The 20871-nt window shown below is 39.6% G+C and overlaps 1 protein-coding gene across 1 annotated transcript; it reads left to right on the forward strand.

The window, feature by feature from the left end:
* Positions 1-4738: 4738 nt before the first annotated feature.
* On the forward strand, positions 4739-16774 carry ctsh (cathepsin H). Its single transcript, XM_057833805.1, has 12 exons — positions 4739-4832; positions 9822-9853; positions 9997-10102; positions 10188-10258; positions 10327-10431; positions 10576-10662; positions 11031-11086; positions 11157-11238; positions 11322-11390; positions 13455-13561; positions 15884-16012; positions 16091-16774. The coding sequence occupies exons 1-12, from the start codon at positions 4754-4756 to the stop codon at positions 16164-16166; spliced, it is 999 nt and encodes a 332-aa protein (XP_057689788.1). The 5' UTR covers positions 4739-4753; the 3' UTR covers positions 16167-16774.
* The last annotated feature ends 4097 nt before the right edge of the window (positions 16775-20871 follow it).

Here is a 20871-nt window from a genome sequence, read left to right on the forward strand (position 1 = left end):
ACACCGCTGCTGTCCCGCCAGCAGACGACACCGCTGCTGTCCCGCCAGCAGACGACACCGCTGCTGTCCCGCCAGCAGACGACACCGCTGCTGTCCCGCCAGCAGACGACACCGCTGCTGTCCCGCCAGCAGACGACGACGACGACGACTCCGTTCCTGGTCCGCACGACGACTCCGTTCCTGGTCCGCACGACGACTCCGACTCCGACTCCGTTCCTGGTCCGCACGACGACTCCGACTCCGACTCCGTTCCTGGTCCGCACGACGACTCCGTTCCTGGTCCGCACGACGACTCCGACTCCGACTCCGTTCCTGGTCCGCACGACGACTCCGACTCCGACTCCGTTCCTGGTCCGCACGACGACTCCGACTCCGTTCCTGGTCCGCACGACGACTCCGACTCCGTTCCTGGTCCGCACGACGACTCCGACTCCGACTCCGTTCCTGGTCCGCACGACGACTCCGACTCTGTTCCGGACCCTCGCCCCGATGATGCTGCTCCCCGTTTCCTGCCAAAACGTGGCGGTATGGACAACCGAGCACTACCTCGTCGGGGACGCCCGCCTGATCTGCCTGTGCGGTCGCCCAATGTCTGGCGCCCCGGGCGACCTCCCGATCGACCCGTGCGATCGGCCCACGTCTGGCGTCCTGGACGCCCGCCTGACTGGCCGTGACGGGCTGGTGTTGCTCCCTCCTCCGAGCAACCTTCTTACTTTTTGTTTCCTCGGGACGTCTGGGATCCGTCCCTTGAGGGGGGGGTACTGTTAGGTTTGTGTTTGGTTTCTCCTTGTGTGACTTGTCCTGTGATTACCCATTGCTCTCACCTGTGTGTGTTTTCCCAGTGTATTCGGCAATCTGCATCCACCTGTGTTACCCAGCTGTTCCTTGTCTCGTTATCCCTTGTCTGCTTGTGTATATATGCTCCCATTTTCTGTTCACTCCTTGCTGCGTCATTGTCTATGTCAATGTCTGTGCCTGCGTCAAAGTTGAAGTCCTGTCCTAGCCCTCGTGTTCGTCTCAGTAAGTTTTTGATATTCAGCCTTTGTTAGTGACCTAAGTTATTTGTTGATAGTTTTTTGATCACCACAGCCTTTGTTTTGTACTTTGTGCCTTTTGTTAGTTATCATTAAAGCCTTTTTGAGTTCTCTGCCACCTGCCTCGCTGCCTTTTTCGTTTTCCCTGCATTTGGGTCCATAACAACCTGCCTGCCTGCCCGCGCATTTCCTGACAGTTGTTGATTCTTGACAAAAAAAATAAAATTTTATATCTTTATGTTTGAAGCCTGAAATGTGGCGAAAGGTTGCAAGGTTCAAGGGGGCCGAATACTTTTGCAAGGCACTGTATATATACATATATATACAGTATACATTTATTTAAAAAAACAGGGAAATATCTTATTTTTCTTTGACATGTTTGTTTACTTTTCATTTAATTTTTTGTATTGACGTTTTTCCTTAAAAAGGGAAACATTCTTTTTATTTAATCATCTATTTATGTTATATTTTTTAAATTAAAAAAAAAAAATTTTACAAAAAAAAATAAGCAAAAAAGGGAAAACAGAATATATTTTTATTGGGGGTGGACTGAAAATACGTACCGTAATTTTACGACTATAAGCCGATACTTTTTTCTGCTCATTTTGAATTCTGTGTTTTATTGTCCAGTGCGGCTTATTTCTTAATTTATTTGGGTTAATAGGTAACACTTTATTTGACTGCGGCGTCATAAGACTGTAATAATTATGACATTACACCAGTGCTTCTCAATTATTTTCTGTCACGCCCCCCCAAGGAAGACGTAAATGTTTCGCGCCCCCCCAATCTCTCTGCCGCCACTGTAAATAGTATCATTTGTCTATAAAATTACTATTATAAATACGCATCTGCCTAACATTGTGTCCTTTTTTCTAATAAAGAAAAAAAGTAACATAGATCAACTTATAATAAAGTATAACTTTATTAACATTGTTTTGTTTGTAACAGAGAAGACTTGACGTGCATCAATTTGCCTGAATTTAAAAAAAAAAAAATTCACATCCAAACTAAAAAATACACTCAAGGTACATTTTTGACCATTTGATACAGAAAAATAAAATGTAAGAAAATCAGTAAATAATAACAAATTAAAATTGATTAGAAACATTCACTCATGAGGACAATGTGCCCAAAAATTTGACCGAAAAAACAAATCTGAATAGAAGAAAAAAAAAAAGTGTCCTTGGACAGGACAGTTTTTATTTTTGCTGCTCACAGTATTTACCTCCTTTGCAATGGTGTGGAGTTATTTTGCAATGAGCATGCTAACAATGTTCACTGGCTTACTGATATAACACTGACAAAGCAGGACGATTGTTGGCAATATTCGGCACGTTTTCACTGAAAAAATCAAGCGGCTTAACAATGAGATTGGGGTCTAATGTCTTTAAGTGGCGTCTTAATTGATTTGGCTTCTGGCTGTCTGCTATAATTATTTTTAGACACAGTAAACAGTGGTCTTTCATCATCACCCACTGTATTAAAAGTCAAAGCTAAAAGGCAACGGCACGAAAAAAGCGCATTCACGGCGGCCGAGATAGAACCGTAGGTGAGGACGGTCGTCGTGACGATCCCAAGCCGAAAATGGCACTTCTCGGGCGGCGACGTGAGAACCGGACAAGATAGTGGGTCGCTGCGTGAGTGAGTCCGGTCGGAAAACGGCTTTCGAAAACGGCGGTGGCACACTGCTCTTCATATCTGTTGTCTGTGTGTGCTGAGTGCTCTTCCTTAGTTCAAAAATACTGCGCGCACTCTGAAAATGAGAGCGCCACTGCCACCTACTGAGTGGATGTGCAAGTACACTTTATTCCAGTACGGCAAAAAAAAAAAAACATGTTCCCCGAGGTCACATGCGCCCCCTCTGGCATCGCTCTGCGCCCCCCCCAGGGGGGCGCACCCCACTATTTGAGAAGTACTGCATTACACTATCATGGGCATTAATGAATGCTTATGACAGATGTCATTACGTGTCATCCGGCAAATTATGTCACTAACTCCATTTATGTCCAGCTCGGATCTTTTACATTCATTCAAAAGTGAGACAAATTGCTGGATGACACAAAATTACATCCGTCATAAGCATTCCTCAGTGCTCATGGTAGTGTCATGTCATAATTATGATGGTCTTATGACAGTCTTATGGCGCCAATGTCAAATAAAGTGTTACCAAATATTATAACTATCAATTAATGAAACAACTGGAACAGTAACTAAAGAAATAATTAGCACGGAACATGCATTTTGATTGTTATTTACATATGTAGCTATGCAATGCATGCTAGGAAGCATGTTGGATGACAACAGTGTTAGACAGTTAACAGAGGTTAACTGTCTCCTCCAAGGGAGCAGTGATGGTCGAATGAAGCTTTTTGAAGCAATGAACCTTTGCATCCAATTGATTCAAAGCTTCATGGTGGTTCATTTGGTCTTATGACATCTTATAGTGCCGCTGTCAAATAAAGTGTTATCGATTAATATCTTTTGGTGTAAATATCCCATAATAAATATCCCAGCGAGGACAGCTGCGGTTTATAGTCCAGTGCGGCTTATCTATGAATAAATGCTATTTTCATGTCACATTTGGTGGGTGGCGGCTTCTAGTCAGGTGCGCCTAATAGTCCGAAGATTATGGTAATATCTACTGTCCTCGATCAGTCATTGAAGACTAGCGAAATTTTATTAAAATTAGATTTTAGCAAGAAACATTAAGTCGATACACATGGTTTTCTTTACGGGTCACACAAAAATGATGTGGTGGGCCAGATTTGGTCCCCAGGCTGCAGGTTTAACAACTATGGTCTGTAACATGGAAATCTTCAAAAATGAAGACTTAACTTAATCCCTTTCATTGACAAGCAAATGCAGTATTTTTTTTTTTCTTTTTTAAATTATAATCCAGGCTCACTAAATTTACTGCATGAGGAAATACGGTACATATTCATAGTTGCTTGAACCAAATGGCAACTTTAGTAGTAGTTTCATGTAGCCGCCAAATGAAACACTGCATTTTACCTGTGGAAAAATACGGTTAATACAGTTTGGCTTTCGCTTCTTCCCACTTTGGACGTAACGCGATGTATGTAGCAAGTTTAATTCCCAACGTTTCATGGAGGAGATCTCTCTTTTTCCAGTGTATCATACTTTCAAGCCTTAATCCTAAAAATAGATTATTTATATACAGTATATACGCTGCAAATGTATGTATTTTGTTGTACTATTTTGCCAATGAAACTTATGTACATGTTTTCCCTGTGTACAGCATTATGTAATACAGTACTCTTCTGCTCATGATACTTCTAAATTAGTAGTAAAATTGTGTTATTATCGGGATATTTCTATATGTATTTTTACAGGCTTTGTATAGATGAGCGCCTGAAGCTTACGTGGCTTGCATGTTCCACTTTTTCACGTGTTACAAATCTATATCTAGCAGCACAGTGGCCCTCCCAAGAGGCGCACGAAATATTTGCAATACCCAGTGCTGCAACGACCAATCGTGTGCCAACAGCTTGAGTCAGTATTTGATTTTTTCTTTTGCAAACAGAAAAATGTATTCTTTCCTGATTACCTCTTGTTAATAAATATTTTCTTTCTCAGGGGGAGAAAGTGGTTTGTGTTTCTCGCCCTGCAGGGGAGTGTTAAAGGGAGGGTTTGTTCAAGGGTGGGAAAGAAGCCTTGGTCATGTGATTTTCATAAATCTCACTGTTGTGAGGAAGAGTATGGCGCTCACGCTGGTAGCGTTATTGAGCACCACCCTGTTTGCTTTTGTTTATTTGCAGCCATTGAATTTACTCAAAGGTAAGTTGCATTATTACATCTTTTACTAGATATTTTTCAATGTGTTAATCGACTAGGATTTCAAGGATTCACTGCCTTTCATTGCAAGGTGGCCAAATTGTGTGGAATGCACTTTATTCCTTGTAAGTGGATCAGGAAGATACTAATCCCTAGAATAGAACAGAATAGAACTTTAAAAAAATATATATATATTTAAATTTGAACAATGAAAAGGTGATTGAAACCTGAGAAGAAGGGGGAGGGGGGGCACAAGAGCTACATATTTAACCTTTACAGGGACTATGGTCGCTACAGTGGACAGCTATCCAAAAGTTGACACTAAACCAAGTGACTATTTTAAGCATTTAAAGCTCAATGATTTATTGATTACACATAATAGCGTGAACCCTTTATAGGTCAAGTGCCTATTTTTTGATCATAAAAAAAATATTAGAAAATATCATGAGATTAATATGTTGCAATTATTATTGGTTTTTTTTTTAAATATTATTTATAAAGAAATATATTTATAGATTAATTCAACGATAATAAAAATTGAATTATAAAATTAAAATGAATAAATACAGAAATACACAATGGTTACAGCTCCAAATTAAAAACTAAAGGTGCCCCCCCACCTCCATTAGCATTCACCTCATTGCATACCATTGAAGGCGATGGACGTCCAATTTATTTAAACTGGGAGGACTGAACTGGCTGTGAATGCTCATGTTTCAGTGCCATTGACGGTGCTAGATGTCCAATCCATTTTGAATGGGAGGGGCGAACGAACGAATGCCAAATCAAAATGGATTGGACGATGTGCGTCGTCAATGGCAGCCAATTAGTTAAATGGGTGCCCTGATAGGGTAAAAAAAAAAATTCTAATTCTTGCATGAAGTGATTGAAAACTTCCAAAATGCACATTTTTTCTAAACATTTGTAATATGTGCAGTGGGGCAAATAAGTATTTGGTCAACCACTAATTGTGCAAGTTCTCCCACTTGAAAATATTAGAGAGGCCTGTAATTGTCAACATGATTAGACCTCAACCATGAGAGACAGAATGTGGAAAAAAAAAAACAGAAAATCCCATTGTTTGATTTTTAAATAATTTATTTGCAAATGATTGTGGAAAATAAGTATTTGGTCAATACCAAAAGTTAATCTCAGTACTTTATTATGTACCCTTTGTTGGCAATAACAGAGGCCAAACGTTTTCTGTAACTCTTTACAAGCTTTTCACACACTGTTGCTGGTATTTTGGCCCATTCCTCCATGCAGATCTCCTCTACAGTGATGTTTTGGGGCTGTCGGGCAACACGGACTTTCAACTCCCTCCACAGATTTTCTATGAGGTTGAGATCTGGAGACTGGCTAGGCCACTCCAGGACCTTGAAATGCTTCTTACGAGGCCACTCCTTTGTTGCCCTGGCTGTGTGTTTGGGAACAAAGTATTGAGATGAACTTTTGGTATAGACCGAATACTTATTTTCCACCATGATTTGCAAATAAATTCTTTAAAAATCAAACAATGTGATTTTCTGTTTTTTTTTTCCACATTCTGTCTCTCATGGTTGAGGTTTACCCATGTTGACAATTACAGGCCTCTCTAATATTCTCAAGTGGGAGTACTTGCAGAATTAGCGGTTGACTAAATACTTATTTGCTCCACTGTATTATGGTAAGATGAAAAAACAGTGTCTGCTTGAACTAAAACCACCCAAATATTTATAGGTTTTCATATTCTAATGAGGATAGTATGCAAACAATGACAGACAAGGGAAAAATATGTTAGTGGATCATCACATTTAATATTTTGTGCCTCCCTTTGGCAACAATAACTTCAACCAGACGCTTCCTGTAGCAGCTGATCAGTCTGACACATCGATCAGGACTAATCTTGGCCCATTCTTCTCTAAAAAAACAGCTGTAGGTCAGTCAGATTCCTGGAATGCCTGGCATGAATCGCTGTCTTTAGGTCATGCCACAGTATGTCTGGACTTTGACTTGGCCGCTCCAGAACGTGTATTTTGTTCTTCTGAAACCATTGTGAAGTTGATTTTACGTCTGTTTTGGATCGTTGTCTCCTTGCAGCATTTATCCTCTTTTTAGTTTTAACTGTCTGACAGACGGCCTCAGGTTTTCCTGCAAAATCTCTTAATAAACTTTTGAATTCATTTTTCCATTAATGATTGCAAGTTGTCCAGGCCCTGAGGCACCAAAACAACCCCAAATCATGATGCTCCCTCTACCATGCTTCACGGTGGGGATGAGGTGTTGATGTTGGTGAACTGTTCCATTTTTCCTCCACACATGACGTTGTGTGCTCATCCCAAACAATTAAACTTTGGTTTAATCAGTCCACAAAGTATTTTGCCAAAATGTCTGTGGAGTGTCCAAGTGCCTTTTTGCGAAATGAGCAACAAACATTTTTTTTTTTTTTTTTTTTTTTTTAGATAGCAGTGGCTTCCTCCATGGAGTCCATTCTTTGCCATAGTTTTACATATAATTGATGTGTGCACAGAGATATTGGACTATGCCAGTGATATCTGTAAGTCTTTAGCAGACTCTCTAGGGTTCTTTTTTACCTCTCTGAGTATTCTGCGCTGAACTCTTGGCATCATCTTTGGTAGACAGCCACTCCTTGTGAGAGAAGCAACAGTGCCAAACTCTCTCTATTTGTAGAAAAATTCTCTGACTGTTGATGAACATCCAGACTTTTAGAGATGGTTTTGCATCCTTTCCTAGCTTTATACAAATCAACAATCCTTGATCGAGCCATGATGCACATCAGACAATGCTTCTAATCAAGACAATTCTTACCCGGTGTGTGTTTTATAGTGGGCAGGGCAGCTTTAAACCACTCATCATTGATTGGGCACATACCTGACTTAAATTGTTTGGTAAAAATTGGTTTCAATTAAAGATGTCCCGATCCGATATTTGGATCGGATCGGACGCCCATATGGGCAAAAAAATGCGCATCGGTATCGGATCGGCCAACACGGAAAAATTCTGATCCAGACTTCCGATCCAGTTTTTTTTAAAGTCCGGTCCCGGTTTACCAGCGCACTGATTTATATAATCCATTCCAGTTTTTGCTTCAGTTTCCCTAAAATCCGGTCCGCATTTTACGGCACACCTTCAACACACTATATATACATTACCGTCTCCCAATTTACCGAGAGACATGTGCCACAATAAAGTCAAGCGTAGTGGTAAAGTTGTAAGTTTTAATACAACCAACCTAATCAAGCATTTAGCGAAATACCACCACAAAGAGTATGAGGAGTATGTTAAGAAAACCGAAGACAAAACGAAAGGTCCTATGCGACTAACACTGGCATAAACTTTTGCTATGCGTGACAAACTGGCACTCGACAGTCCCAAAGCCCAGGGAATAACAAGAGTCATTGCCGAAGAATTCATTCTGGATGACGAGCCATTATCTCTCGTGAGTAAAGACGCACCATCCAACACTTAGAACCACGGTAAAACATGCCCAGCCGTCATTACATCCTTGAGCGATTCGGCCGTGGAAGATTCGAGAACGATTCACAAACATCCAAATTCCGATTATTGAAATATGTCAAGTAAAGCGGAACTAATACACGGCGCAGTCTTCGGGACGCAATGCGGTCAGTTTCTCATTGCGTCCCGTAAAGTAAACATAATGCTTGTCATAGACCCGGGTAATGCCAATGCTCAACTCATGCCACTGGATAAAAAACACAAAAATACCTGACTGCTGCTGACAGCCGCTACAAACTACGCCAACGTCGTTTTACTGGAGATAATAGATATCATATGTACAGTGTATATAGAACTAGATCCTACACGACAGACTCGACTGCGTTAGCAACATTGAAGTATTGAAAACCAGATGCGTTAGTAAACAGCCGCCATCTTAAAGCAGAAGACTTCCCTAGTAGGCTGTTGTGAACCTTCCAAGCGAACCTAATTAATTTTTTATCTAAAATACTCCTAAATAGGCAAAATCTTGACTTGAATCTAAAACAGTTTTAAAACTTTCACATGTCGAAAGTAGACAGAAGGGAAATTATGGAATAACGGGAGCAATTTTAACACCTTTAACAGTTGATTCACAAAATTAAATGAATTGAATGTAGTTTAAAGCTGCTGATACAGAATGGGGACTTGAGTATTTTATTTACTGTTTTAAAATGTTAACTTGATACCGAAATAGTCGTTTATTCAGTCTATTAAGCCTCCCAGGATTAAACCTGGGAGGCTTTTTATACAATTTTTGTAACTAATGCACGAAACATTAAAAGCATCAAATAGCTTGGGGGATTTGTGGGATTTTCCAATGAGGTTTTGGTGTGTTTTGCTTTTTTAAGACAGTTTACAATATTATTTGCACGTTTTACTGACTGACTATGCCATTTCCGTTTGTTATTTATGTTTTGTGTTTGTCACTGAATAAACAGGTCAGTTTCTTGTTACCAACCATTGTGTGTTATTCAAACTCACCTAATTCAGCTGGCTAGTTGTTATCAAGAGTACTAAAACCTTTTTCAACATGAGTCTGACAACTAAGTAAGGAGGCTAAATAACTTTAAACTTTAACACATGCTCAGATAGGTCGGCATCGGTATCGGCAAGTGTCGGTATCGGATGGGAAGTGTAAAACAATATCGGTATCGGATTGGAGGTGCAAAAACTTGGATCGAGACATCGACATAGTTTCAATTGCTATTAAAGTCTCCTTAGACAGAGGGTTCACTTACATACCCCCCCCCCCTTCTGTCATTGTTTGCTTGCTATCCTCATTAAAATATAAAAACCTATAAATGGTGGTTTTAGTTAAATCAAACACTGTATTTTCATCTGTGTGATTTTGACAAATATCATCTCACATTTGATGGTGATTTTATGCAGAAATGTGAGAAATTCCAGAAGTTTCAGATACTTTTTCATTCCACTATAAAATAGTCGATTAAATGAAGTACAATTAATTAATATTCTCTTTTCTTGTTTCATCAGAGGAGTATGAATTCAAACAGTGGATGTCACACGTATGTATACATGTAATGCGCACAAGTCATTTCAGCGTTAAATTCCATAATACAGTTTACAGCTGCTATAATATAACAGGCAAAGTAAATGGTTGTTGCTTTTTCTGTCAAAGTGACATACATAAACTTTTTTTTTAATGCAGCATAACAAAGTGTACGACATCGAAGAGTACTTCTATCGCCTCCGCATCTTCACAGAGAATAAGAAGAGAGTCGATGCCCACAATGAGGGGACTCACTCTTTTACAAGTACAGTCAATTCAACTGTCAGCTTTGAATAATGTGATACTAATTTTGACATTCTCACATTGTTGTGCATCTTGTTTTACTCTAGTGGGCCTAAACCAGTTCTCAGACCTGACATTTGATGAATTCAGAAAGGGTTTTCTTCTCCAGAAACCTCAGGTGTGCTCCACATCATTCAGACTAAAATATTTTGAAGTTATAAAACATGAAAACATGGGGTGTTGCAGAATTGTTCAGCCACCAAGGGGAATCATGTAAGGAGTAGTGGGCCTTATCCCAAATCTGTGGATTGGAGGACTAAAGGCAACTTTGTGACACCGGTGAAGAACCAGGTACTTGAATTGTCTGTATCAATAGTCAGTAGCTTTAGAGGAATAAAAAATCTAGTCCCAAAGTGACAACAATCTTTACACAACATCGTTACTTGTTTGTTGATGATGTGATATTAATTTGAAGTTAATTTCTTTTATGTTGAGGGTCACTGTGGAAGTTGTTGGACCTTCTCTGCCACAGGATGTTTGGAGTCAGTGAATGCCATTGCCACTGGAAAGTTGATATCTCTGGTAAAACCTTTGTATGAGAAAAAAATTGCTATGATTTCACTGCTATTGATGGTGATAGAGTCCAATCCATTATGACTGGGAGGGGTGGCATCAACCGTTTGTGTCAAATTGGATTGGATATCTATCGTCAATTTATAGTTTAAAGTCATCCCAATTTAAGTTGATTTAATGTCTATCACTGTCAATAGCAGTGAATGAATTAAGAGTGTGTCACTTCTGACACTTGACATTGTGTGCACTAAAACACTATAAAACCAAAGTACAAATGCATGTATCATAATTTCTAAATAGTGAAGCATACTATGTTTCAGGCATAGATAAATGACCATTTTGAACTCTGGTAATTTTTGCTGGGTGTGTTGCTACAGTCAGAGCAGCAGCTAATTGACTGCGCGCAGGACTTCAACAATCAAGGATGCATGGGGTAAGTCTTATTTCTTTAATCTTTTAATGTCATTTTAATCAACTCCCTCGGGGCACTCCACTCTTTTTAGTGGGCTTCCCAGTCAGGCTTTTGAGTACATCAAGTACAGCAAGGGTCTCATGACGGAAGAAGACTATCCCTATAAAGGCTATGTATGATGATGATTTTTTAAAAATTTCGATGCAATCTAGTGTACAGAACATTTTCAGTAGCTAACTCATCTTGTATACTTCAGGATGACACCTGCCACTTCCAGCCTATGCTAGCCGCCGTTTTCGTCCATGATGTCGTCAACATAACGACTGTGAGTTTTAAAACTAGCACTGACTAACAACTTAAAAGGGATCCATGGATAGAAAGACTTGCAGTTCTTAAAAGATCAACGTTATTATCAGTTTAAATAATTTGATATTAAAACCCCTCTTGATGTTTTCGTTTTTGTACAAGTTGTAAAATTAGTTTAACTAGTAGGTCGCCATTGTTGTTAATGTCGCAGGGCGTTGACGTCAATTGGTTCCGCTACCGGGCTTCCAGAGTGGGCCTATGCCTCTAGCGACATAAACATGTCATCTGTTCAACCCTTTCAATTTGAACCTGAGAGGAACATTAATGAGCGTGACAGCACTGTCGATATTTCACAAAACGAGCAGCAAAAGCAAAATGAACTGGAAAGACAGGATGAAAAGACGGGATGAGACGAGACGAAAGTATGACAAAAGCGGTGTTCTGCCAAAATGTGCTACACTAGCGAAATGTCTACAAGATGTGAATTTGACACCCAAAGTACTACCGTGCACTTTCAGCTTGTTTTGTTTTGATGCATACTGACATAACATTCTAAAGACGCCTTATGAAAATACTTAAAAGTAGTAATATCAAGTAAGGGTTGTTTAAATATGCTACGTGACCAATGTGGTCAACAGATCAACAATCTGCCTTAAAGCTACCAAAAGAAAACACCATGCATAAAAATATGAGAAGGAAACACAAGTTAAGTATTTTGAGGCAATGAAAAGGTAATAAAAGACTAAATAAAAACACATATAGTAAGTACCGTATTTTTCGGACTACAAGTCGCACCTGAGTATAAGTCGGTCCAGCCATAAAATGCCCAACGAAGAGAAAAAAAACATATACAAGTCGCACCGGAGTATAAGTCGAATTTTTGGGGGAAATTTACTTGATAAAATCCAACACATAGAACAGAAATCTTGAAAGGCAATTTAATATAAAAATACAATAGAGAACAACATGCTAAATAAATGTACAGTGTACAGTGCATGAACAACGAAATGTGAATATACTGTCCTACGCTACGGCTCGGTCCTGGCTATACAGCGAACTCCCAAAAGACAATGCTGGACGTCCGTATAATTTGCTGAATCAATTTGGTCCTCGATAGCAAACAGGTTCGCATCAACGTAAATAAATGATAATTAGGTACTATTACAGTAATAAGTAACAGGTTAGCATGCGTTCGCTATCATTAGCACATCGTTCAAACAACCACACAAATGGCTCTAAGTGTCCGATCGCTGGTCGAAAACACACAACAACAACAGAAAAGATGATACACGCAGGCGTTGCCTCTGTAGAGATCATTTAAAAGCATAAACAATGAAAGTAGGTTCGCAGCTGTCTTTTCTCTCTCGCTAATTCGCCCACTCACTCACTCAGAGCTACGTAACTGTCCGTCTTCTTCTGGCGTGTGAGCACTCTTCTTCACGTAAACAAGTGCGAGTGCGCCCTCACGTGGGCGTGAAAGCGCCACAAACTAAATGCATCCATTTCAAGATAAAAAAGTCAATAATACAATTGAACATACACTGCCAAAGGCAGAACGCGAACGTGGCCATAGCTATAAGAGTTATTCAGATAACTATAGCATAAGAACATGCTAACAACTTTACAAAACCATCAGTGTCACTGCAAAACACCAAAATAACATGTGAAATTATATCATAATGTGTTAATAATTCCACAGATAAGTCGCTCCTGAGTATAAGTCGCACCCACAGCCAAAATATGAAAAAAAACCGCGACTTATAGTCCGAAAAATACGGTACTCACCTCTTTTAACCAATGTGTTGGACGTCTTGCCGCATAGAAGGAATTGCAGAAGACCGGTAGTGTTTGTTTAGTTAGTGACAAACTACGTCATCACCCCCTTGCGTGCATAAAACATGGCGCCCTACGTAGGACAAAACATGTACTAAATATTATAGATTTTTATATCGAATATTTTATGTGTTTCTCATAACATTTTTGTAAAAGAGAACAATTGTGGCTTATTAGAGCATATAAATCTTTAAGTCTGAGGTTCCCTTTAAAGCAAGTAGAAACTTATTTTTGAAATATGGATCTGCAGTATGACGAGCAGGCCATGGTGGACGCCGTGGCTCGACTCAACCCTGTGACTTTTGGCTTTGAGGTGACGGACGACTTCATGCACTATAAGGATGGGGTTTACAGCAGGTGAGGAACTTCATTAATCAATGAAAATCAATGACCTACACCGATACCTACACTAATTCTGTTCAGTTAATTTTTTATTAGCTGATTTAAATTAAAATTAACATGCAATTTCCAAAATGTCAGTGTTTTATTTTTCTAATGCATCAAGGTTTTCCACTGCTTACCATCCAGATTTAAAAAAAAATATGATAAAGGGTTTCTCCCAGTGGTTTATAAACCAGGCGGGAAACAAAGCTTTTATTTGCCCACTCCATGCCAGGCAAGTATCAAGTAAAAAAGTATTAAAAAATATTTACCCATTTTAACTGCATTTTTGACCATGTCTGGTGATACTGTTGAAAGCGCAATGGCGACATTTTATGGTCGATATTGGAACAAACCTGTACCAGCTCTCTGCCATTGCACTGACAATAGCGTACCGCATGCTACACGTCCCTTCCGCTTATTAATATCCATGACGTTAGCAACTGTTGCTAAGGGGGGACACACTCGCGTTTGTCCCTCATGCTAGATGCATGTAAATAGTGTACGAACGAGATGTTTACTGAGCTAAACCTACCAATTCTGTCCGAAATTGATGTCCCTAGTGCCAAATTCACTGGTTAAAATGTGGAAGAACATAGAAACGTTCAGTCAAAGAGATGGCTTGAGTGTCGAGGGCTAAAAAAGAGCTGACCTGATCCACACCTTTTCCTAACACCACTGACAATGACGTTCTCCTGTTTCAACAATCTACCCTTTACCACCATATGCCCTGTCTTTCTTATATATTATATCTTCTGGTTGTCTTACGTCTTTGACCGTTCTAGGAAGCAATTTACATTGCTATTTTTGTGTAGCGATCGCAAATGCTACTTGGTGACAGCCAACAAACACTTTTATTTTTTTCATTGATAACAAATCTTAATCCTATATTTTTTTACACTCCCCCCTTACTAAAGTTGTTTTTATTACAACAGAAAAAGTAACAGTGGCAGTCAGATACCATTTCATGTTTTTTCAGGTCATTCATTGTCAGACACAAGCAGCACGGCAAAACGTCTCGCTAAAAAAAAAAGGAAAAATATCAAAATGGTTACCTCTTCGTCCTCTGAAGGACCATGCCCCCCAACAAAATCTTTACTGCATATGAAATGTGAATGGCTTCACCTTGCTGGCGTTAAACTGATCTTTTGGACGTCCGGGCAAGTTGATCCATTCTTCACATTTTTTCCTCCGAGTTTTGGGATTTGGGAAACGTATGAAGAAAACATCCTTCATATGTCGTAATGCCTTGAGTCGTTTCTACAAGTTCCCTAGCAGCAGTGTTTGATCGGCATGTTTATTTTTGAAAGATTATCAGAGAAAACAAGCAGAAATATAAAATAAAAAATATAAACTTGTATGCAAGGGCGTGTGTATAATGTCCCACTTCCACGTTACGATGGCGACGTCACAGTCTAAAAATAGCATTCTTGCGGTATGCTATTCCTGTCTAGGGTAGTGAAATTTTCCGGCCATGAACACGGTTGGCTGACTAATGATGGAGCATCAAACACAATTTTCCTCACGTTGAACCCTCCAAAACAATGTTTCTTTCATATTTGATCATTTATCAATATTTGAAAATGTTTATAAAACAAGCTCATATCTGGTAAGAACAGAATTCTTCAAATGTTTTAGGAAAACTGGTTGTTAAAAACCTTGAGGTGATGGAGAAAAACTGACTTTTATTTTGGATTTTCCACTCAAAGGTTAGTAAAAAAAACAGCTGTCAGACCTAACTTAAAAATTGTGTTCCTCTGTGTAATCATTTTAGTGAGAGCAAGGGAAATGATTTATTCAGTTAGTATTGTGGTTGCAGTTGTTTTTGCGTAAAAAGAGGAAAAGGTCAGACTTTACAAAAAATGGTTAATGCTTAGTTTCATTTGAAGCTCTTAGAAATGTATCAACTCACTCACTGCCATTACCGGTGACAGGCGTCCAATCTATTTTGACTGGGAGGGCTGACAGGAATCATTCGCTGCCAGCCACTCCCAGTCAAAACACATTAGATGTCTATCGCCATCAATGGCAGCCAGTGAGTTAAAAAGCCACGCAACTGTTATTTCTTTTCAATCTGGTTCACGTAGATATGTATGAACAATTAGCATTACACAGTCTTGTCACATGAGCTTCCTTTGAAGCAAAATATTCAAGTAATGTTCTCATGCCTCATTTGCTACAGCGCTGCCGATAATAGTGCCGCTTAAGGGTGTAAGCTGACTTTACACGGTTTTCTTGTAAAAACTTAATTATTAATGCATTCGGCATTCATTCTTATTAAGCGTGTTTTCTTTTAAGCACTCTATGTAAGAACACTGCTGACTCGGTCAATCACGCTGTGCTGGCCGTGGGATATGGCGTCAACGAAGGGGCGACACCATATTGGATCGTGAAGAACTCCTGGGGTGCCACCTGGGGAGCAGACGGGTAACATTTATAGTTTAGGTCGATGATTTAATGTTGTCATGAGTTTATGACATATTTTTACTCCTTTTATTGCTTCAGATATTTTCTGATCGAGCGAGGAAAGAACATGTGTGGACTGGCAGCCTGTGCTTCCTACCCACTTCTTTTGCTTTGAAAAATAACATGCAGGACTTTGGCAAATAAAGTATGTATACTGTTAAAATGCTGAAGAAGCAGTCACAAGGTCTTGGATATGCTTTGTTGCTGAAATGGATTATGTGTTTAAAAAAAAAAAAAATCATTTCGCACTGCTTGTCGCCATGACTGAATTGATTTGTATGGGACTGAACATTTTAATGACAAAATATGTCATTCTTATATCATTATGTAATGTGCTTTATGGTGTCATGGACTCATGGATGTATTCTACTTGGTATGATTTATTTCTAAGTCACAAAAAACACACTTTAATTGGTCCACATTACTCATATACTTTGAAGCCAAATAATGGTCATAAATATTTTTGACATTTTTTTTTTCTGGATTTCCATCCTTTTCATGTCTTACTTTTCAGGTTCTTTTGTCTTTGTCTTCACGTGTTATCATCAGCCTTGCTCCTCTTTTAATCATCGCTCTCTAGCCAAGTATGACTTGTACACACTGTTTTTATTTAAGTTCGCTGTTCAATCAGTCAGTTTCAAACCATTGTCAAGTGATACCTTTATATCTTGGTTTCTCCCCGCACGTCCTACTTTGTATTTATGGGGGGAAAATACAGTTTTTATTGGGAAAATACAGTTGTTGTTTTTTTTTTATGTAGCCTATCCTTGAATTATACTTTCCTTGCCTGCATAGCTGTATTTGGATCCATCTTTTGTCACAACAACCATCATTTACGCCCCCCCCCCCCCCCCCCAAGTTCATTTAACCTGGGAAAATTGTGTGAATGTTGAGTTTATCCGGAATTTAAGGGCGGGGGCAAACCCTGGTGGCCGAAAAGTGTCATTGCATATAATTGACTTTCCTATACAGTGGGGCAAATAAGTATTTAGTCAACCACCAATAGTGCAAGTTCTCCTACTTGAAAAGATTAGAGAGGCCTGTAATTGTCAACATGGGTAAACGTCAACCATGAGAGACAGAATGTGAAAAAAAAAAAAAAAAAAAAAACAGAAAATCACATTGTTTGATTTTTAAAGATTTTTTTTCCAAATTAGAGTGGAAAATAAGTATTTGGTCACCTACAAACAAGCAAGATTTTTGGCTGTCAAAGAGGTCTAACTTCTTCTAACGAGGTTTAACGAGGTCTAACAAGGCTCCACTCGTTACCTGTATTAATGGCACCTGTTTTAACTCATTATCGGTATAAAAGACACTTGTCCACAACATCAGTCAGTCAGTCACACTCCAAACTACACTCTGGCCAAGACCAAAGAGCTGTTGAAGGACACCAGAGACAAAATTGTAGCCCTGCACCAGGCATGGAAGACTGAATCTGCAATAGGTAAAAACGCTTGGTGTAAAGAAATCAACTGTGGGAGCAATTATTAAAAAATGGAAGACATACGAGACCACTGATAATCTCCCTCGATCTGGGGCTCCATGCAAGATCTCCCCCCATGGCGTCAAAATGATAACAAGAACAGTGAGCAAAAATCCCAGAACCACACGGGAGGATGTAGTGAATGACCTACAGAGAGCTGGGACCACAGTAACAAAGGCTACTATCAGTAACACAATGCGCCGCCAGGAACTCAAATCCTGCACTGCCAGACGTGTCCCCCTGCTGAAGAAAGTACCTGGCCGCGGTAGCGCACACACACACATTAGTTATGAGTTATGTTCACTTAAACAATTATTGAAGCCAGACAAGAACCACAGTTATATATTTGGACATCAACATTTATTAAACTGGAGAAACTGAATACAGGACTTGAATTACAGTAATAACAGTTGTAGGTAATCTTACGAGCAAAACAGTAAAATATTGCCTTTTTTTATGTTCAGTACGTATGTTACGTTATACGACAGGAAAAAAAAGTTTTTGTTTTTTTATGGCTGGGCCATGTTTTAAAAACACGCATATAACTACATCACCAAAGCACGGAAATCAAGCAAATCAGTGCAGCGCAGTGCCTCTGCCCAGGGGATACAATTTTTGACAGGGGTAACTACATTGGCACGACACCGGCGGGCGTACCATATTCAATGGATGACGATCTTGGCGAAAAGTATAGCTGTCCTTAGCAGCCTGATTTAAAATTCCCCACAAGAATGATGGAAAACAAAAAAAAAACTAATTTTGAACTTATTTTATAAATTTTCTAGTAAGTTAATTTCAGTTTCAGGTTTAATTTTCCTCTACACATTTTTATATACTCATGTTCGGTCGGCATTGACTTGGGAGTGGCCAGCCCCGCAGCTGGATGGAGACAACGCGGAAGACGAGCTCTGTCAAAAAAGGCTCATGTCAGCGTCATCCGCGATAGGAGGACCACAAATGGGCACTGAATTAAAGCATATTATTGAGAAGTAGTTTGAAGATTCAAGAAAAATGTGTGGAAAAGAAAAGAGGAGCAGGAATGCCACATCGTGATCGTCCGCCTACGTTGTTTATGATGCCGTCATGCCGCACTAAAAACGGCGACGGCATGACGTCACTTCCTTGGTATCCGATTATTGTAAGGAGACAGAAGTCAATATTTCGCAGCGGCTAATATTACCAGCCTACATTGTCTGACTAATGCGGGTGGGCAAACTATTCCACAAAGAGCCGCAGTGGGTGCGTTTTTTGTTAAAACCCATTAAGTGGGCTCCTTTTCACCAATGTGGTGTTTTACCAGTGCATCAGTTGATTGCAGTCAGGTGCATGTTGTTTCTGCTGAAACCTCATTGGTTAAACTGCTTGTGCTGGATCAGTTGGAACAAAGACCAGGACCCACTGTGGCCCTCGAGGACCGGTTTGTCCACCCCTGGTCTAACAACTAATCCGAATAATAGGCATACTAGTGTAGCCGACATGTCGTATAGTGCAACTAATTACACGTTTAAGGCCATTATCCTTCCTAGTGTAGACGTAGCCTATACTAGTATGTCCTGTCCTCGTCATGATTTTTTTAAATAACAATGTTTATTAATACTTGGTAAAAATACTAGTACGATATTCCCAATAATGGCTGTATTTTGAGTTATTTTGAGGGAACAATAAATTCACGCTGGTATATAAGCTGTACACTGACTACTTTTGTGTAAGAATCATTTTTTCAGTGTGGTCCCATGAAAAGATATAATTAAATGACTACGGAAATGTAAGGGGTGTACTCAATAGCGTACTGCACGAATGCTATTTTTAGACCGCAAGGCTACGTGACTTCACCATCGTAAACGTAGTAAACATCGTAAACATGAGTCAACATAGAAGCACCTTCTCATACAACCAATGTTACTACTGCTTGTTTTCTGCCGGTAAAAAAAGAATGTGTCAAGTAAACACTGCTGCTATGGAACTTGTAGAAACGACTCTAGATATTATGACATATGAAGGATGTTTTCTTCATACCTTTCCCAAAGCCAAAACTCAGAGGAAAAAATGTGAACAATGGATCAACTTGTGCTGACGTCCAAAAGACCAGTTTAACGTCAGCAAGGTGAAGCCATTCACCTTCATATGCAGTAAACATTTTGTTGGGGCCCATGGTCCTACAGATCAATTGCCTGCCACAGCCTGCCCCGAAGAGGTAAGCCATTTGAATATTTTTACTTATTTTTTTAGCGTGGCGTTTTGCCGTGCTGCTTCTGCTGACAATGAATGACCTGAAAATAATTTAAATGGTATATGATTGCCACTGTTGTTACCTTTTTCTGTTGTAAAGAAACAACTTTAGTGAGTGGGGAGTGTAAAGAAATTAATATAAGTAAGATTTGTTATTAATGAAAAAAAAAGTTCTTTAGCTGTCACTGAGTAGCATTTCTGATCGCTACACAAAAATAGCAAAATAAATTACCCCCAAGAACAGTCAGAGACGTAAGACAACCAGAGAAAATAATATGTAAGAAAGACAGGGCATATGGTGGTAAAGGATAGATTGTTGAAACAGGAAAATGTCTTTGTCAGTGGCGTAAGGCAATGCACGCAAGAAAACGGTGTCGATGAAAAAGCTAACTCTGGATCAGGTCGGCTCTTTTTCCCCATCTTTTTCAGCCCTCGACACTCAAGCCGTCTCTTTAACTGAACATTTGTATGTAAGAGTGAATTTGGCACCAGGGACATCATTTTCGGACAGAATTGGTAGGTTTAGCTCAATAAACATCTCGTTCATACACTATTTACATTGCCTGGCACGGCCAGACTGTTCTCCCTGTATTTTTCAAACACTGTGAGAATAGTCTGGGACTCCGCCCATTAACGGCCAAGAACAAAATCAACCGTCAAATCAGATTCTTTTATTTGCGTGATGTGTTCTCAACGAGCAACGTCATTCTTCCGCGTCGGAAGTCGTCTCCACAACAACACAGATGGCGAACAAGAGAGCCGAGAATATGTTCCAATCCACGGTAAAATCAGTTTTAAATTACCAAAAACACATCAACACAAGCAGTGGCGGACTTGGCAATTATGAGGCCTAAGGCGAACATATCCAGGGGCCCTCTTCATGGGTCAGGGGTTAAAAAGGTGAGAAGGGTGTGGAGGAAAAATGTTCCGGTACACGAGGGCTGTCCTAAACGACAAATTTTCTCCTGATTAGTCAGCCGAGTAGTTTTACAATTAGTCTAAATTAATAATTTTCTTCTTTTTTTTTTTTTTCTTTACTAATTTAGCAATGAAATTTTTGTTGACGCTTATTAATCCACAAACCCATTTTGGAACACTTAAATTCTTT

The sequence above is a fragment of the Corythoichthys intestinalis genome, chromosome 1 (assembly GCF_030265065.1).
Source record: "Corythoichthys intestinalis isolate RoL2023-P3 chromosome 1, ASM3026506v1, whole genome shotgun sequence".
Classification (NCBI taxonomy): Eukaryota; Metazoa; Chordata; class Actinopteri; order Syngnathiformes; family Syngnathidae; genus Corythoichthys; species Corythoichthys intestinalis.